The 17,876-nt window shown below is 37.1% G+C and overlaps 1 protein-coding gene across 1 annotated transcript in view; it reads left to right on the forward strand.

Annotated features, from left to right (window-relative positions):
• Nucleotides 1-17,876, forward strand: part of BMT2 (base methyltransferase of 25S rRNA 2 homolog) — a 92,717-nt gene that overhangs the window by 66,681 nt on the left and 8,160 nt on the right. The window contains exon 4 of the mRNA XM_040644083.1: nucleotides 5,371-5,485. Within this exon, the coding sequence (XP_040500017.1) occupies nucleotides 5,371-5,485 (115 nt within the window). The remainder of the gene's footprint in view (nucleotides 1-5,370; nucleotides 5,486-17,876) is intronic.

The raw sequence follows: 17,876 nt of genomic DNA on the forward strand, positions 1-17,876 counted from the left end.
ATTTTAATGATGCCATGTTGCCTGTAAAGTCTTTGTTTCTATAGATTGTGACTTTCTGTTCTGTATCACTCTTGGGGCCTTTTTACTTTTATAGAACCCTCCTTAATATCTCCTGTAGGGCTGTTTCGTGGTTACGAAATTGGTTAGTGACTGGCGATTCTGAAATGTCTTTATTTCTCCATCAATTCTGAATGACAGCCTTGCTGGATAAAGGATCCTTGGCTGCATGTTTTTCTCTGAAAGAGCTTTAAATATGCTCCCCCAACCCTTTCTCTCATTCCAGGTCTGTGTAGACAGGTCTGACGTAATTCTGATGCCTTTGCCTTGGTACGTGAGAAATTTCTTTGCCCTGGCCGCTTTCAATACTGTATCCTTGGATCTCATATTTGCGAATTGCACTATGACGTGACGTGGCGTAGGTTTGTCATGGTTGAGCTTGGGAGGGGTCCTCTCTGCCTCTTGGACATGAATGTTTGTTTCCCTTGCTAGATTAGGGAAGTTTTCAGCTACAATTTGTTCAAATATCTCTTCTAGACCTCTGTTTTTCTCCACCCCCTCGGGGATGCTGATGATTCTGACATTGGAACGTTTCATTGAGTCAGTAATCTCCTGTAACCTACATTCGTGGGCGTGGATTTTTTTAAGACCATCTTCTATTTTCATTTTTTCCTCTATTAACCCATCCTCCAATTCACTAACCCGTTCCTCTGCTTCTGTGATCCTGGCCGTCAGAGCCTCTAGTTTTGACTGCATTTGGTTAATAATTTTTAATTTCTGCCAGATTCACTCTCATTTCTGCCCTTAGAGATTCTATATTCTCATTAACATTTTCGTTAATACTTTTTTCAAGTCTACACATCATCTTGACCATTGTTACTCTGAATTCCATTTCTGATAATTTGGTTACATCCATATCCATTAGTTCTGTGGCAGAGGCCACAGACTCATTGTCTTTTCTTTGATGGGGGGGACTTCTCCTCCTCGTCATTCTGATGAGGAGAGGTTGCGGGGTTGTCCAGAGCCCAAATTATTGACTGGGACCCAGGCCATGCGCCCTTTAAAGATTTTATTTATTTACTTATCTGAGAGAGGGAGACAGATAGTCAGCAAGAATGAAACAGAAGCAGGGGAGTGGGAGTGGAAGAAGCAGGCTCCCAGCGGAGGAGCCTGATGAGGGACTCCTTTCGGGAACGCTGGGATCACGCCCTAACTGGAAGACAGGTGCTTAATGACTGCGCCGCCCAGGCGCCCCAGGATGTGGGCTTCTTGATTTTTCAGTCTGCCTTCTGGAGGAGGGGCCTGCCGCGCCGATACTCAGGCAACCCTGTTTGGGTAGAGTCTCCGTGTCCCCTGCAAGGGGGGATGGGGATGGGCACGCTGTGAGCCGGTGTTTCCAGGCTTTTGTTCTCTGGCGGCTTTCCCTGGCGGTTTGCTGTGCCTCTTCTGAGAGAGCAGCAGTGGCCGAATCTCAGCCTCTGTCACAGAACAGAGGGATTGCGGCCCATTCTCCACTGATGTTCTCGCCACTTTAACTCTGTTACTGTTGGTGCTGCTCAACCCTGCAGCATCCCGGGATGCGCGCCCCACCACCCAGTGGGACCCAGCCCTCACTTCCAGGGTTGGTGCGTCTCTGTCCTTTGTGTTTCTAACGCCGCCAGCCGCCCCGCGCTTGCTCCTAGCTCACCGGTCTCAGTCCGCTCTCTCGCAGGTGCTGTCAGTGAGTCCGCCCGCTCCCCAGTGCAGGTGGCTACCGCTTCCTGGCGTCCGGACACGGCAGCTCCCTCCCCCTTCCGTTTATCTTCCAATATCTGTGCGTGGTTTCACGGCTTCCTGCTTCGTACCTCAATACTCAGCACTGGAGATGTTCATTTGTAGAGATCCAGATGTATCTTCCTGCGTCTCAGGCTGATTCCGTGGATGTTCAGGCTGGTCTGGTACCTATCCAGCTCGACTCAGGGGACGGGCTGAAAAAGGGGTCCCCTACTCTTCCGCCATCTTAACGCCCCCCTTTAACATTTCTTATAAGGCTGGTTTAGTGGTGATTAATTTTTATTTGAGAAAATCACTCCTTTAATTCTGAACAATCTTGCTGTCTAGAGTAGTCTTCGTAGTAGGTTTTTTTTTCCTTTCTGTTCTTTGAATATATCATGCTACTCTCTTCTCTGTCTTGCAAAGTTTCTGCTGAAAAATCAGCTGATAGCCTTACAGGATTTCTCTTGTACATAACTTTTTGCTTCTCTCTTGCTCCTTTTCTCTGTCTCTAACCTTTAACATTTTAATTTTTGAACCTCCTTTATGTAACCAGCAATGATATTTTTAAAAGTAGCACTTATCCATAAGGAGAAAATGATAATACCATCAAAAAATGAGATACCAAGAAATAGAAGTCCAACAAAAGATATAGGAGACAATTTAAAAAAGCTAAATAGAGGGAGAACTATGTCGTGTCCATGGATTAGAAGACTGAGCATGGTAAAGCTGTGAATTCTCCCAAAATGATCTTTACACTTAGTGTCATTCTTGTCATAAATCCCAAGGGGATATAGTATATGAAGCTATTGCTATATAGCAATGAATGTTAATTAACTGTAGAAGTGCAGGTGACTCTTAAAAACAGTATTAAATGAAAGAATGTCACAGAAGCAAAATATACTATAAAACTGTATTGTTTAGGGGGGCGCCTGGGTGGCTTAGTCAGTTAAGCATCTGCCTTCAACTCAGGTGATGATCCCAGGGTCCTGGGATCGAGCCCTGTGTCAGGCTTCCGGCTCACCGGGAAGCCTGTTTCTCCCTCTTCCTTTGCTCCTCCCCTTGTTCATGCTCTGTTTCACTCTCTGTCAAATAAAATCTTAAAAAAAAAAAAAAAAAATTCTCTCTCACCCTCTCTCAAAAAAAGAAAAACTGTATTGTTTAGGCATGTGGTCTTAGGTAGTAAGACTATAAAAGGAAATGAAGAGAATGATTACCATGAAAGGATGGATGAAGGATGTCATCAGGGAGGGTCATGCTCCCAGGGTATAAGGAGTGTTTCATTTCTTGACCTGGATGGTAATTACTTGGATCTTCACTTTGTGATCACAAATATGTATTTGATGCAAATAAAAAATTAAGGAGCTGAACCAAAGAATCTGAAACAGACTTGGGTACATAGTGAGAATAAATCCCATGATACTGTTATTAGTGATCGTATCATAATGTTAACTTGAATGATTTAGAATACTCCATCTAGATAGAAAATCTAATTTACAAGAAGCACTTTTGAAGAGACTGTCAGGAATTTGCTAGACAGTTCAACAGAATCTACTAGTATATAATTTGAGGCAAATTCTGCTTTTGCTGTGTTCAGGAAGATCATTACTGGATTAACCACAAAAAAATTCCATCCATAACATTAACAGCTAACAATATTTACCACTTTTGAGCACTTGCCATGTAGCAAATATTGGTCAAAAGTTATAAATGCATTATTTTATTTAATCCTGGAAACAACTATAAGTGTGGGCACATAACTGTCCCCATATTACACAGGTAAAGGACAGAAACAGGTTTTGATCCTCATGTCTCTGATTCCAGAACTCTTGTTCTTAGTCCCTGTAATCCTTACTTGAGGCTAGGATTATCTAATAGTGTATATGTTATTGTTACAGATATTCATTTATTCTAACTGGTTATGATTTAGGTATTCAAATTTGTATTCAGCAGCAAATGTTAGCTAAATGCCAGGCATGTCTATGGCCCCTATCCTAGATCTTTTGCTCTACTTAGCAGCTTGGAACCTGTGCCACATAAGTTTGCTGGCATCTTTCTTCCTTGGGACCTAGTGTATCGTGACACTTCCAAGTGTCAACTTTACAGATCTTTTTTTGTTAAATGCATCACCCATACTACATATTAAGCTGCTTCCTGAGTGGCTGCAGTACTGGAAATTACCTCTTGAAGTGGCTCTTTGCACTGGCAGAGTTGCTAGCTATTCCTCTCAATAATGGACATTCATCTAGAGGTCATTGTCAGAGGTACTGACGGAAAATGAAGTCCCTCTTGAGTTATTTCCTTATACCCTCATGGCTCTTCTGATGAGTTCTTAATTACTTCATATTGTTTTTATCATATTATACCCTCCCATATACTCTATCATTCATAATCAAATGGTGATGGTGGTCATGTCTATAAAATGTTAGGCATTGTGCTCTTCGTAAAAAATATAACCCCTATTTATTGCATTCCTTTTCTGAAAAAAATCAACTTTGTTATTTTCACTTACAGTGCCTTTTTCAGGACCTTAACCTTCTGTCTGTAGTTGAACATCTCCCAGTGGATCCAAAGGAAAATGGTAGCCAAGGCGTAAGAAAGAGAAGCTGGACAGGTTCTCTCTGCCCTTTATACTTCAGAGAACCAAGATTCTATTTTTACACATTCACCTATATTTTCTTTCCTTTATTTTTCCAATATGTTCTCATAAATTTTTTAAAGGAAATTATTCTTTGGAAATGCAATATGTCTGAAGTTTATTATTGCTTTACTATCTGAACAGTAGGACTACAGGCTTGGGTCCAATAAAATCCAGTTTCCTTTATCCTTACTTGCTGCTACGGAGATCGATAGTAGTTGATACAATAGTAGAAAAAAGAAGGTGCACAAGACCAGAAATGACTATTTTTGGACATGAGGAAAGCTCTTGCACATAATAAAAATTTTTCGTAAGTTTAAAAATACTATTTATGATGTTCTTTTGGTTCCTTTAAATTACTGAGAAAATTAAAGTCCAAGGACATTGTTATATTGACTAATGAGATTTGATTTGTGAATGCATTCTACAAGGACAGTTTTCAAAGTGTGGTCTGGGGATTTGAGAACCTTCCAAGATCTCTGTGGTGAAAAATTATTTTCGTAATACTAAGATGTCATTTGTCTTTATGTACTCTCTCATGAGTGTAGAGTGGAGTTTTCCAAACTACATGGCATGTAATGTTACAACAGCCTGTACACAAAAGCCCATATGAGAATTCATCTGTCCTCTATTAAAGCAGGCATTAAAGACACTTAAAAATGTTAAACAATTCCTCACTTTTTATTATCTTTCTAATCTAGATTTTTCATTTTAAAAGTATAATTTACATTTTTAAAAATCCTGCAGCATGTTAAACAAATATTCACTGTTAACTAATTTTAATTTCAGATATAGTATTGGTACCTATAACCCACATATATGAAAGGTCTTTAGGGCCCTTAGTAATTTTTAAATGTGTAAAGGGATCTTGAGACGAAAAATTTAGCCAATGATTTATATGATTTTTCTCTCAAATACTTGAATTTTTTTCTTACACTTTGTTTTATCCTATAAAAGGTGAACTGAAAATCATCTATTTTTAGGTTGCTACAGACCTCAGGAAAGATCAGATTACTTGATGTTGGCAGCTGCTTTAACCCATTTCTGAAGTTTGAAGAATTTCTAACTGTTGGAATAGACATTGTACCTGCTGTAGAGGTATGCATAGTTCTGTTTTGTTTTGAGACTTGAAGATCTTACAAAGGAAAAGCACTGCCTTTACAATCCTAAAGTAGCAACTGTGTATTCTATGAACAAGTTGGTAAGAAATTTCTGTTCAAAAGCAAATATTCCATGAAAATGTTTGAGCATTTAGTTGACAATGTGGTACAGATCAAAATAACACTGGTTTTTACCTATTGTTGTAATCAACAGACTTTAGTAGACTGCAAAGATTTCCAGATAGCTGTAAGATTTGGGCTTTTGAGACAGTTAAAAGTTAGTAGATGAAACTACTTAAAATGTTTCCTAGATTTTTTTTTCTTAATGACAAATTCATGTTTTCCATTCTACTTTTGATAAAACCTTAGGCACCAAAATTTGTTACAGATTGCATTTTTAATGTTATAAAGAGAATGTGTTACGGTGTAAATTTTTCACTCTGCTGCTATATTCCTAGCACTGAGAAGAGTGCCTAGTACATGAAGTACTCATGAACTACATCTTGAATAAAAGAATAGAATCTTATTTCAACCTAGGGTTTCAACTCTGAGCCTGTTTTCTTATCTATATGATGGGGTTAGTAATGGACCGTATTTCATAGGACAGTTGTAACGTCTAGTTAAGAAGTATTTAAAACACTTAAGCACAGTGCCTGTTATATAGTGAGTGCTAAAGAAATGTTTGCCATTATTATTGAAAAGTTCCAGAGATTCAACTTTCATGAGTCCTTTGAATTTTGATGAAAAAATGCCAACTATTACCATTATCTCTACTTCTGAAACGAGTAAACAAGTGGACAAATGTTTGCTTTATAGTAAAACAGCTGTTCTTAGCTTATCACTGCAAAGAATTCCTGTGCCATCAGGACCTATACTTTTAAAATGCATTTGGCTTCATACGTGATTTTTTTATTTCCTCAAGACACACATTAGAGGTATCCTTTAGGGACTGCTGAAATATGATAACCATTTGTTTATATAGAGAGCCATAAACTTTAAACTGTAAAGTCATTGGGGAAGGCAAAAGAACTGCTATATATGAGTTCAGTAGTAGAATCAGACTTCCACAGTTCCAGAATGCTATATATAACTAATGTTAAAACAAGAAGAGATTTTCACTTCCAGCCAAGATGGAGTAACAAGGACCAGATTGATCTTTCTCCTACCTAAAGCAATAAAAAGCGGACAGAATGTTTGTTTACAAGACACTTAAAGACTGAAAACAAATCAGTTGAGCCCTACTCTTGCACCAGCATTTGGCCTTCGGAGAGTTTCTAAGACATGACACAGAGAGGGAATCCCAGGCAAAGTCCTGCTGATTCCCTGAGTTGTGGAGGTAGAGCTGAGAGTCCTAAACCAAGGCAGCTAGGGTTCAGAGAACAGACCAATTATGTGATAGCTGCACAGAGGGAAAACTCTGGAGTACTGGAGGGCAAAGAGTCCTCCTTGAGTACTCAGCTGAGTACTGGTCAGTACATGATATGTGCAAGAAAACTACATGAGACTCGAACTGCACTCGAAAGGAGTCAGTGTTACAGTGCCTGGCACTCACGTAAGATGAGAACAGTCCCTGTCCCCATCAGCCATTTTAGTGCATTAAGTAGAATACACAGAAGAGTCTTACCTGAGTGCTGGAAAATATTTAGCCTTAGACTGAACAGTGGTACAGTCCCACCTAACAGACCCAAAAAGATCAAAGTGTCTCCAGGTAATTCAACTACATCCCAGAACAAAGCTCAAGAATATTCAAAGCAATACAATACCGTCCAGCACCCAACAAGGTAAAAATCGTTAGATATCCAGTAAAGAAATAACCGGCCATAGTCAACAAAGACCAACCCTGAACTTACATAGATGTTAAAATTAGGAAACAAGGACATTAAAATAGGCACAGTATGACTCTATTCTGTATGTACAGGAAGTTTAGAGACATAGAACATACTTAAAAAATACCAAATCTAACTTCTAGAGATGGATACTACCACGTAGTATATGAAACACATACTAGATGGAATTAGATACTGCAGAAGAAACATTAAATTGAAGACACAACAATAGGAACTATCCGAAATTAAATATGAAAAGAATTTTTTAAGTTGAAAGAACATCAGTGAGCAATGAGATAATATCAAGTAGCCAAATACAAGCATAATTGGAGTCCCTCCCACAAGGCAGGGAGATTAAAGAAATAACGGCCTAAAATTTTCAAAATTTGATAAAAGCTATAAATCCACAAATCCAAGAAGCTCAAGAAACAAAATTACACCAAGGGACATGGTAATCAATGCCCCCCCAACACATACACAAAATCAAAATCAAAACAGATAAAAATTGTTAAAAAGCAACCAGATTTTTAACTGAAAGATAATTTGTCACCAAGCAAAAATATCTTTCAAAAATAAAGACAGAATATTTTTCAGACATTCAAAAGTTTGAAGGATTCAACATCAACTAATTTACGTTTTAAGAAATGTTAAGAAGTGCTTCAACCAGGTGGAAATACAGATCTACACAAAATGATACAGAATACAGGAAGTGATTTTTTTTTCTTTATTATTTAAACTCTAAAAGACAACTGACCACTATTATGGGCTGAATTCTGTCCTATTCCTTCTTGAAAAAATATGTTAGGGTCCTGACCTCTGGTATATTACTATATTTGGATATGGGGTCTTTACAGAGATAATCAAGTTAAAAATAAGGTCATGAGGGTGGGTCCGAATTCAGTATGGTTGTAATATTCTTATAAAAAGGAGAAATTCTGGCTTAGAAATACACACACACACAGATAATGTCGTGTGAAGGCAGAGGGGTGATGATTGTACAAGCCAAACAATACAAAGGTTGCCAACAACCAGTAGCTAGAATAAAGGCATGAACAGATTTTCCTTCACAGCCCTCAAAACTACCAACCCTGTAGATACCTTGATCCCAGATTTTTAGCCTCTAGAACTGTGACAAAATGCATTTAAGTCACGCAATTTGCAGTATTCTGTTACAAAGCAGTCTTAGCAAACTAATACATCCATTTAAACAAGAATCATACGGAATGTGGTTTATACGTAAAAAAAAAAAAAGTGTGACAATAATAGCACCAAGGATGAAATTAGAGAAATGGAAATATATCCTATTTTAAGGGTTTTGTATTATATAGAAGTGGTGAAATACTTGAAGGTAGACTGTTAAAGATACATACATTAAATCCTAAAGCAACCACTGAAATAACAAAAGAGTTAAAGCCAATAAGCCAATAGGGATGATAAGATAAAATCATAAATTCATTTAATCCAAAAGATGGGAGAAAGAGGACAAAAGCTATAATGAAGAGATGGGACAAACAAAATAAATAGGAGTACAGATTTAAACCTTAGTGTGTCGATAATTACATCAAATAGGCTGCAAACTTGATCTCCTGGCTATGGAGGCCAAGGGAGCATGTATTCCTTGTTCTATGGCACTGTAATAGTCAGTGTCACCCAGAAAGGAGCTCATACCCCCTGTCTGGCATCTCTGTTTTTGCAGCTGCTGCCAGGGTACATCACTGCATCCCTGGCTCTGGTGGCCAGTAAGGCTTACACTCATGGGTCCCACAGAACTGTAATCAGCTGTGCCCCCCCAGAGCACACAGCAGGTGGCATCAGACCTAGGAGCTCAGTCTTCCTGTGAAGGAAGATTATTAGCTAATTATCATGACTATGGCTTGAGTGGCATTAATTAAACACACATCTTGGGGCTGACTATAATCTTTTCCAGAGACTTCTGTAGGTGGGCCCTATCTTTGAGCTCACTCTCTGTTGTGCTTCCAAGTGCCAGTTCTTGGCAGACTAGCAGGCTACCACCCTGAGGGCAATGCACAGACAACAGACTGAGGCACACTCCCCAGTCTTTCTGTGAAGGAGGCATCTTTGCTTGGTCTGGGGCTTTGGCCTTAGGGACCTCCTTCAGGCTTGGCACACATTAGTGTCATACAAAGCTCTCTCAAGGAACACAGGCTGAGGACACCATCCTGCATTCTCCATCTGCCTTGCTCCACCTCGTTACTATCACCCAGAAAAGACCTTATACATTTGTCTGGGGCCCTGATCACTTTGCCACCCAGAGGATACCTCCAGATGGCCTGGTTCTCATGGCCAGTGGAGGCTTACATTTGTGGTCACACAGGACTATAATATATTTGCATACTTTTAGAACTGATGCCTGGAGGTCTGGCTTCCCACCAGCCTAGAATCTAGGTGCTGAGATCATCCCCCACCAGAACAATGACAGGTCTTGGTACCTCCTCAACTATTGGAAGCTATTAAAAATGTAATAGGCTGCTTGGACAAGCATAAAGGTTTGAAAGACAACCAAGAACTGAGATGGAGTTGAACAACAAGTTTCATCTCCTACACAAGGCCACTCTTTCAAGACAGGAAGAGGCTGAGGTGTCATCTGCTATATAGAAACCAACACAGAGAGTCAAATAAAAGGAAGAAAGGAAGGAATATGTTCCAAATGAAAAAAAAACCAAAACAAAAAAAGATAAAACTTAGAGGTAAGTAATTTACCTGATAAAGAATTCAAAGTAATGGTCGTGAAGATGCTTACAAAACTGTAGAGAAGAATGAATTAACACCATGAGACCTCCAACAAAGAGGTGGAAAATATGACAAGGTACCAAGTACAAGTCACAGAGCTGAAAAATGTAACTGAACTGAAAAATACACTAGAGGCATTCAGCATGAGACTAGAAGCAGCAGAAGTAGCAGTCAACGTGAAGACTCAACACAGAGCAGCAAAAAAGAATGGAAAATGGAGAAAATACTAAAAGTAGCAAGCAGAAAACAACTTACTGCATACAAATGAACTCCCGTAAATCTATAAGCAGATTTTTCAGCAGAAACTTTATGTTCAAAGGGCTGAAAGATAAGGTACTGCCATCCAGGAATAATCTACCCGCAAAGTTATTCAGAAGTGAAGGAGAAGCTTTATAAATAAACACTGATGAAAGAAAATGAAGATGACACAAAGAAATGGATAGACATTCCATGCTCATGGGTTGGAAGACAGAATTGTTAAAATTCTGTACTACCCAAAGGAGTCTACAGATTTAATGCAATCCTTATCAAAATACCAATAGCATTTTTCACAGAACTAGAATAATCCTAAAATTTGTATGGAACCACAAAGACCCCAAATAGCCAAAGCAGTCTTGAAAAATAAAACTGGAGGTATCACAATTCCATATTTCCAAGTTATAATACAAAGCTGTGGTAATCAAACAGCGTACTGGCGTAAATATAGGCACATGGATCAATGGAATAGAATAGAAAACCTACAAGTAAACCCACAATTATATGATCAATTAATCTTCAACAAAGGAGGAATTTATATACAACAAGAAAAAGACAGTCTCTTCCACAAATGGTCTTAGGAAAATTGGGCAGCTACATGCAAAAGAATGAAACTGGACCACTTTCTCATACCAAACACAAAACTAAACTCAAAATAGATTCAAGACCTAAATGTGAGACTTGAAACCATAAAAACCCTAGAAAAGAGCATAGACAGTCATTTCTCTGACATGGGCCAGAGCAACATTTTTCTAGGTAAAAGTCTCCTAAGGCAAGGGGAGAAAAGCAAAAAATAAACTACTGGGACTACATCAAAATAAAAAGTTTCTGCACAGCAAAAGAAATGATCAAAACAGAAAGACAAGCTACACTGAATGGGAGAAGATACTTGCAGCTGACATATCTGTTAAAGGGTTAGTATCCAAAATATATAAAGAACTTATACAACTCAACACCAAAACCACAAATCTTATTTAAAAATGGGCGGAAGACATGAATAGACATTTCCCCAAAGAAGACATACAGATGACCCATAGACACATGAAAAGATGCTCAATATCACTCATCCTCAGGGAAAGGCAAATGAAAACTACAATGAGATATCACCTCACACATGTCAAAATAGCTAAAGTCAAAGACAAAAGAAACAACAGGGGTAGGCAAAGATGTGGAGAAAAAGGACCCTTGTGCAGATGGGAATGCAAACTGGTGCAATCACTGTGGAAGAGTATGGAGGTTCCTCAAAAAATTAAAAATAGAACTGCCCTACAATCTAGCAATGACACTACTGGGTATTTAACCAAAAAATATACAACCACTAATTCAAACAGGTATATGCACCCCTGTTTATAGCAGCATTATTTGCAATAGTCAAACTATGGAAGCAGCCCAAGTGTTCATCAGTAGATGAATGGATAAATAGTAAGTGATAGACAGATAGATAAGTGGTAGATAGATAGATATGCAATGAAATATTATTCAGGGAGTGCCTGGGTGGCTCAGTTGGTTAAGCATCTGATACTTGATCTCAGCTCAGGTGTTGATCATGGGGTCATGAGTTGAAGCCCCAAGTTGGGCTCTACAGTGGGTGTGGAACCTACTTAGAGAAAAGAAATCTTATTTAGCCATAAAAAGGGACAAAATCTTTCCATCTGTAACAACACAGATGAAGCTAGAGAGTGTAATATAATGCAAAGCAAAGTCAGAGAAAGACAAATACTGTATGATCTCATACATGGAATTTAAACAGAACAAATGAGCAAAGGGGAAAAAAAGGAGAGACAGACAAACCAAGAAATACACTCTTAACTATAGAGTACAAACTGATAATTATCAGAGGGGAGGTGGGTCGATGGGTGCAAGAGATGATGGGGATTAAAGAGTTCACTTACCATGGTAAGAAAATCATTTTGGGCATAATTGAGGAAATTGGATATGTATTGCTTATTTAAAATCCAACAGTAAGTGTCTTAGGTATGATTTTTTTTTTTTTTTTTTTAAGTGGAGAGAGTTCCAGACAAGTAAAAGCTAATAAAGGAGTTCATCACCACTTAACTGGCCTTAGGAGACATGTCAAAGGAACTTCTTTAAACTGAAAATAAAAGGCACTAATTAGTATTAAGAAAAAATATGAAAGAATACAAATCACTGGAAAGGTTAATACATGGTAAATATAGTGGATTAATCACATAAAGTAAGTATGAAGATTTTAAAAAGTAGCAAAAGTAAGTGTGATTGTAATAGTCAAAGGACACACAAGATTAAAAGATACAAAATGTGTTGTGAAAAACATAAAACACGGGGATGGGTAATAATGTTAAGCTTTACAATGTGAACAATTTAAGTTGTTATCAACCTAAAACAAGTGTCAAACAAGTGTTAGAGATCTGAGTTGTTATATCTAAGCCTCATAGTGACTACAAAGCAAAAATTTATAGTAAATACACAAAAGATAAAGAGACAGGAATATAAGCATACCACTAAGAAAGTCATCAAACCACAAAGGAAGAGAGCAAGAGAAAAGAAAGGAACAAAGTGGAACTACAGAAACAGAAAATAATTATCAAAATGGAAATAAGCACATACCTATCAATAATTACTTTAAATATAAATGCATGAACTTCTTCAATAAAAAACACAGTTTGTTGAATGGATAAAATAAACAAGATCCATTTATAGGCTACCCGACTCACTACAGATGTAAGGGGAAACAGACAAAATGTGAAGGGTTGGAAAAAGATACTCTATGCAAATGAAATCCAGAGGAAAGCTGGAATAGCTATACTTTTATCAGACAACAGACTTTAAAGCAAAGATTGTAATGAGAAAATACATTTGTAAATATGCATTCAACATAAGAGCATCTAAATATATAAGGCAAATATATATTTAGATCAAAAGGGAGAAATAGCAATACAATAATCATAGGGGATTTTAGTACCCCACTTACATCAGCAGATATCCCACTGACCTTAAATGACACATTAGACCAGATGGACTTAATATTTTCAGAACACTTCATCCAGAACAACAGAAGGCACCTTCTTCTCAAATGAAAGTGCAGCATTTTCCAAGACAGATCATATGTCATGGAAATACTTGTATTATATTATACTTAAGAGGATTAAATTATCAACTACCTTTTCTAACCACAGTCAGTGGTATGAAAGGAGACATTAATTACACAAAACTAGAAATTTACACATGTGGAGATTAAATGTGCTATTAACCAGTGGGTCAAAGAAGAAATCAGAAGAGAAAAATACTTTGGGACAAATGAAAATACAAATGGAACACACCAAAATATATGGGATGCAGGAAAAGCAATTCTAAGAGGGAAGTTCATAGCCATAAATGTCTACCTCAAGAAACAAGGAAAGTTTCAAACAACCTAACTACACCTCGAGGACCTAGGTAAAGTACAAAAGAAGTTCAAAAATAGAAAGAAGGAAATAAAGATCAGAGCAGATGTAAATGAAATAGAGACTAAAAAGACAAATAGAAAAAATGGATGAAACTAAAACCTGGTTTTAGGAAAAGACGGACAAAATTGACAAACCTTTAGCTATACTCACCAAGAAAAAAAGAGAGGATTCAAAAAAGAAACAGCAGATGTTAAAACTGATGCCACAGAAATACAAAGGATCATAAGAGGCTATGATAAACAATTGTATGCTAACAAATTGGACAACCTACAAAAAATAAATTCCTAGAAACATACAACCTACCAAGACTGAATTAAGATGAAATAGAAAATCTGAACAGACTGGCTACAAGTAAGTGGATTAAATCAGTAATCAAAAACCTTCCAACATGAAAGACCTAAATGTGAGGGAGGAATCCATCAAAATCCTAGAGGACAACACAGGCAGCAACCTCTGTGACCTTGGCTGCAGCAACTTCTTGCTAGACACGTTTTCAAAGGCAAGGGAAACAAAAGCAAAAATGAACTATTGGGACTTCCTCAACATAAAAAGCTTTTGCACAGCAAAGGAAACATGGACAAAACCGTAAAACAACCAACAGAATGGGAGAAGATATTTGCAAATGTCTTATAAGATAAAGGGCTAGTATCCAAAATTTATAAAGAACTCATCAAACTCAACACCCTAAAAAAAACAAATAATCCAGTCAAGAAATGGGCAGAAGACATGAACAGACATTTCTCCAAAGAAGACATAAAAACAGCCAACAAACACATGAAAAAATGCTCAACATCACTCAGCATCAGGGAAATACAAATCAAAACCGTGATGAGATACCACCTCACACCAGGCGCAGAATGGCTAAAATTAACAAGTCGGAAAACAACAGACGTTGGTGAGGATACAGAGAAAGGAGAACCTTCTTAAATGTCGGTGGGAATGCAAACTGGTGCAGCCACTCTGGAAAACAGTATGAAGTTTCGTCAAAACCCTACGACCCAGCAATTGCTCCCCTAGGTACTCATCTAAAGTATACAAACATAGTGATTTGAAAGGGCACCTGCACCCCAGTATTTATAGCAGCAATGTCTACCGTAGCCAAACTGTAAGAGCCCAGATGTCCATTGACAGATGAATGGATAAAGAAATGTGGTATAAACAATGGAATATTACTTAGCCATCCAAAAGAATGGAATCTTGCTATTTACAATGATGTGGATGCAGCTAGAGGATATTATGCTAAGTGAAGTAAGTCAGAGAAAGACAACTATATGATTTCACTCATGTGGAAATTAAGAAATAAAACAGATGAGCTTGGGGGAAGGGAAGGTAAAATAAGATAAAATCAGAGAGGAAGACAAACCATAATAGACTCTCAACTAGGAAACAAACAGGGTTGCTGGAGGGGGAGGTGGGTGGAGGATGGGGTAACTGAGTGATGGGCATTAAGGACAACACTTGATATAATGAGCAGTGGGTGTTCTATGCAACTGATGAATCACTAAACTCTACCTCTGAAACTAGTAATAGTTATAACTATTGTTGATTTTAAATTTTTAAAAATGAATGCTAAAAAAAAAATACCTTCCAACAAATAAAAATCCTCCTCAAACTCTTCCAAAAATTAGAAGAGTTTTGGAAACTCTTCCAAACTCATTTTATAAGGAAAGCATTACCCTGATACCAAAACCAGACAAGGATGCCTAAAGAAGAAAAATTACAGGAACAATATCCCTAATATGTAGATACAAAAAACCCCAACAAAATGTAAGCATACTGAATTCAGTAGTATATTAAAAGAATCATACACCATGATCAAGTGGGATTTATTCCAGGGATGCAAGGATGGTTGAACATCCACAAATCAATAAATATGATATACTGTCTTAACAAAGGATAAAAATCTTATCATCTTGATAGATATGGACAAGCATTTAACAAAATACAACATCCATTTATGATAAAAACTCTCAACAAAGTGGTTATGGAGGGGACCTACCTCAACATAGTAGAAAGGCTAAATATGACAAACCCACAGCTAACATCATATTCAACTATGAAAAGCTTTTCAGTTTTTCTGCTAAGATCAGGAAGGAGACAAGGATGCCCATTCTCTCCACTATTATTCATTCAGTACTGGATAGTTACTGCCAGAGCAATTAAGCAAGAAAAGGAAATAAGCATCCAAATTGGAAAGAAAGAAGTAAAGCTGGCACTATTTGCAGATAACATGATACTATATATAAAAATCCTAAAGATTCAAATCAGGAAACTGTTAGAATAAAGAAATCCAGTAAAGTTGCAAGATAAAAAAATCAACACAAAAATCCATTGTATTTTTATACACTAATAATGAAATATCAGAAAAAGAAATTAAGGAACAATTCCATTTACAGTTGTGTCAAAAAGAATAAAGTACCCAGGAATAAATCTAACCAAGTAGGTGAAAGACTTGTATATTGAAAACAACAGTACAATAAAAGAAACTGAAGATAAAAATAAATGGCAAGATAATCTGTGCTCATAGAGTCAGAGAATGTTAAATATCCAGACTACCCAAACCAATACACAGATTCAGTGCAATCCCTATCACAGTTGCAGTGTCATTTTTCAGAGAAACAGAACAGTCCTAAAACTTAATTGGAATCATCAAAGACCCCTAAATTCTGAAAGCAGTCTTGGGAAAGAAGAATAAAACTGGAGGCATCACACTCCCTGATTTCAAACTATGTTACAAAGGTATAGTAATTAAAACACCGTGATACTGGTATTAAAACCTACACAGAACAAATAGAGAGCCTAGAAATAAACCCGTGTATCTATGGTCAATTAATTTACAACAAAGGAGCAGAGAATAGACAGAGGAAAAAGGATAGTCTCTTCAATAAATAGTGCTGGGAAAATTGTACATCACATGAAAGGAATGAAACTGGACCATTACACACCAAAACTAAAAATGGATTGAAGACTTGAATATGGACTGGAAGCCATAAAACTCCTGAGAAAACATAGAGTGTAAGCACCCTAATATCAGTCATGGTGATATTTTAAATCTGACTACCAAAACCAAAGGCAACAAAAGCAAAAAATAAACAGGGGAGACTACATCAAACTAAAAAGCTTCTGCAAAGGAAACCAGTAACAGTATGAAAAGGCAACCTACCAAACGGGAGAAAATATCTGCAAATTATTTTACATCTGATAAGGGACTACTATCTAAAATATATTTTTAAACTCACAATTCAATAGCAAAGAAACATACAGTCTAATTAAAAACTGGGCAGAAGATATGAATAGACATTTTTTCTAAAGACAACATACAGATGGCCAAAGAGATTTATGAAAATACGCTCTACACAATTAATTATCAGGTAAATGCAAGTAGAACCACAATAAGATACCACCTTTTACCTGTCAAAATGGCAGTTATCAAAGACAAGTATTGCTGAGGATGTGGAGAAAAGGGAACACTTGCACACTGTAGGTGGGAATGTAAATTTAGTGTAGCTGTTAGGAGAAACAGGTTTTCTCAAAAAATTAAAAATGAAGCTACCATTCAGTCCATCAATTCCACATCTGGGTATTTATCCAAAGAAAATGAAAACACTAACTTGAAAAGATATGCACCCGCAACATTGTTTACAGTAGCCAAGATATGGAAACAACCTATGTGTCATTGATGAATGAATGGATAAAGATGTGTGTACATATATAATGGAGTATTATTTGTCCATAAAAATGAATGAAATGAGTCAGAGAAAGACAAATATCATACACTATTTTATATGTGGCATCTAAAGATATATAAATCTTTTTTAAACCAAACTCAAATACAGAGAACAGATTGATAGTTGTCAGGGGGAGTGCAAAGAAATGGGTGAATTGTTTTTAAGTTTAATATAATGGACTAAGCCATTTATTTAAAAGTCAGTGATTGTCAGATTGGGGGAAAAAATAACAGTCACCAAATATATGCTGCCTTTAAGAAATGCACTTCAATTACAAACATACAAATAGATTAAGAGCAAGAAGCTAGACAAAAAGAAAGTTGGTTGTGGCTACATTATGATCAAAGTAAACGACAGCAAAGAAAATTATCAGCAAAAAGATGACTATTTCAAAATAATAAGGT

The sequence above is a fragment of the Ursus maritimus genome, unplaced genomic scaffold (genome assembly GCF_017311325.1).
Source record: "Ursus maritimus isolate PB19 unplaced genomic scaffold, ASM1731132v1 scaffold_3, whole genome shotgun sequence".
NCBI lineage: Eukaryota > Metazoa > Chordata > Mammalia > Carnivora > Ursidae > Ursus > Ursus maritimus.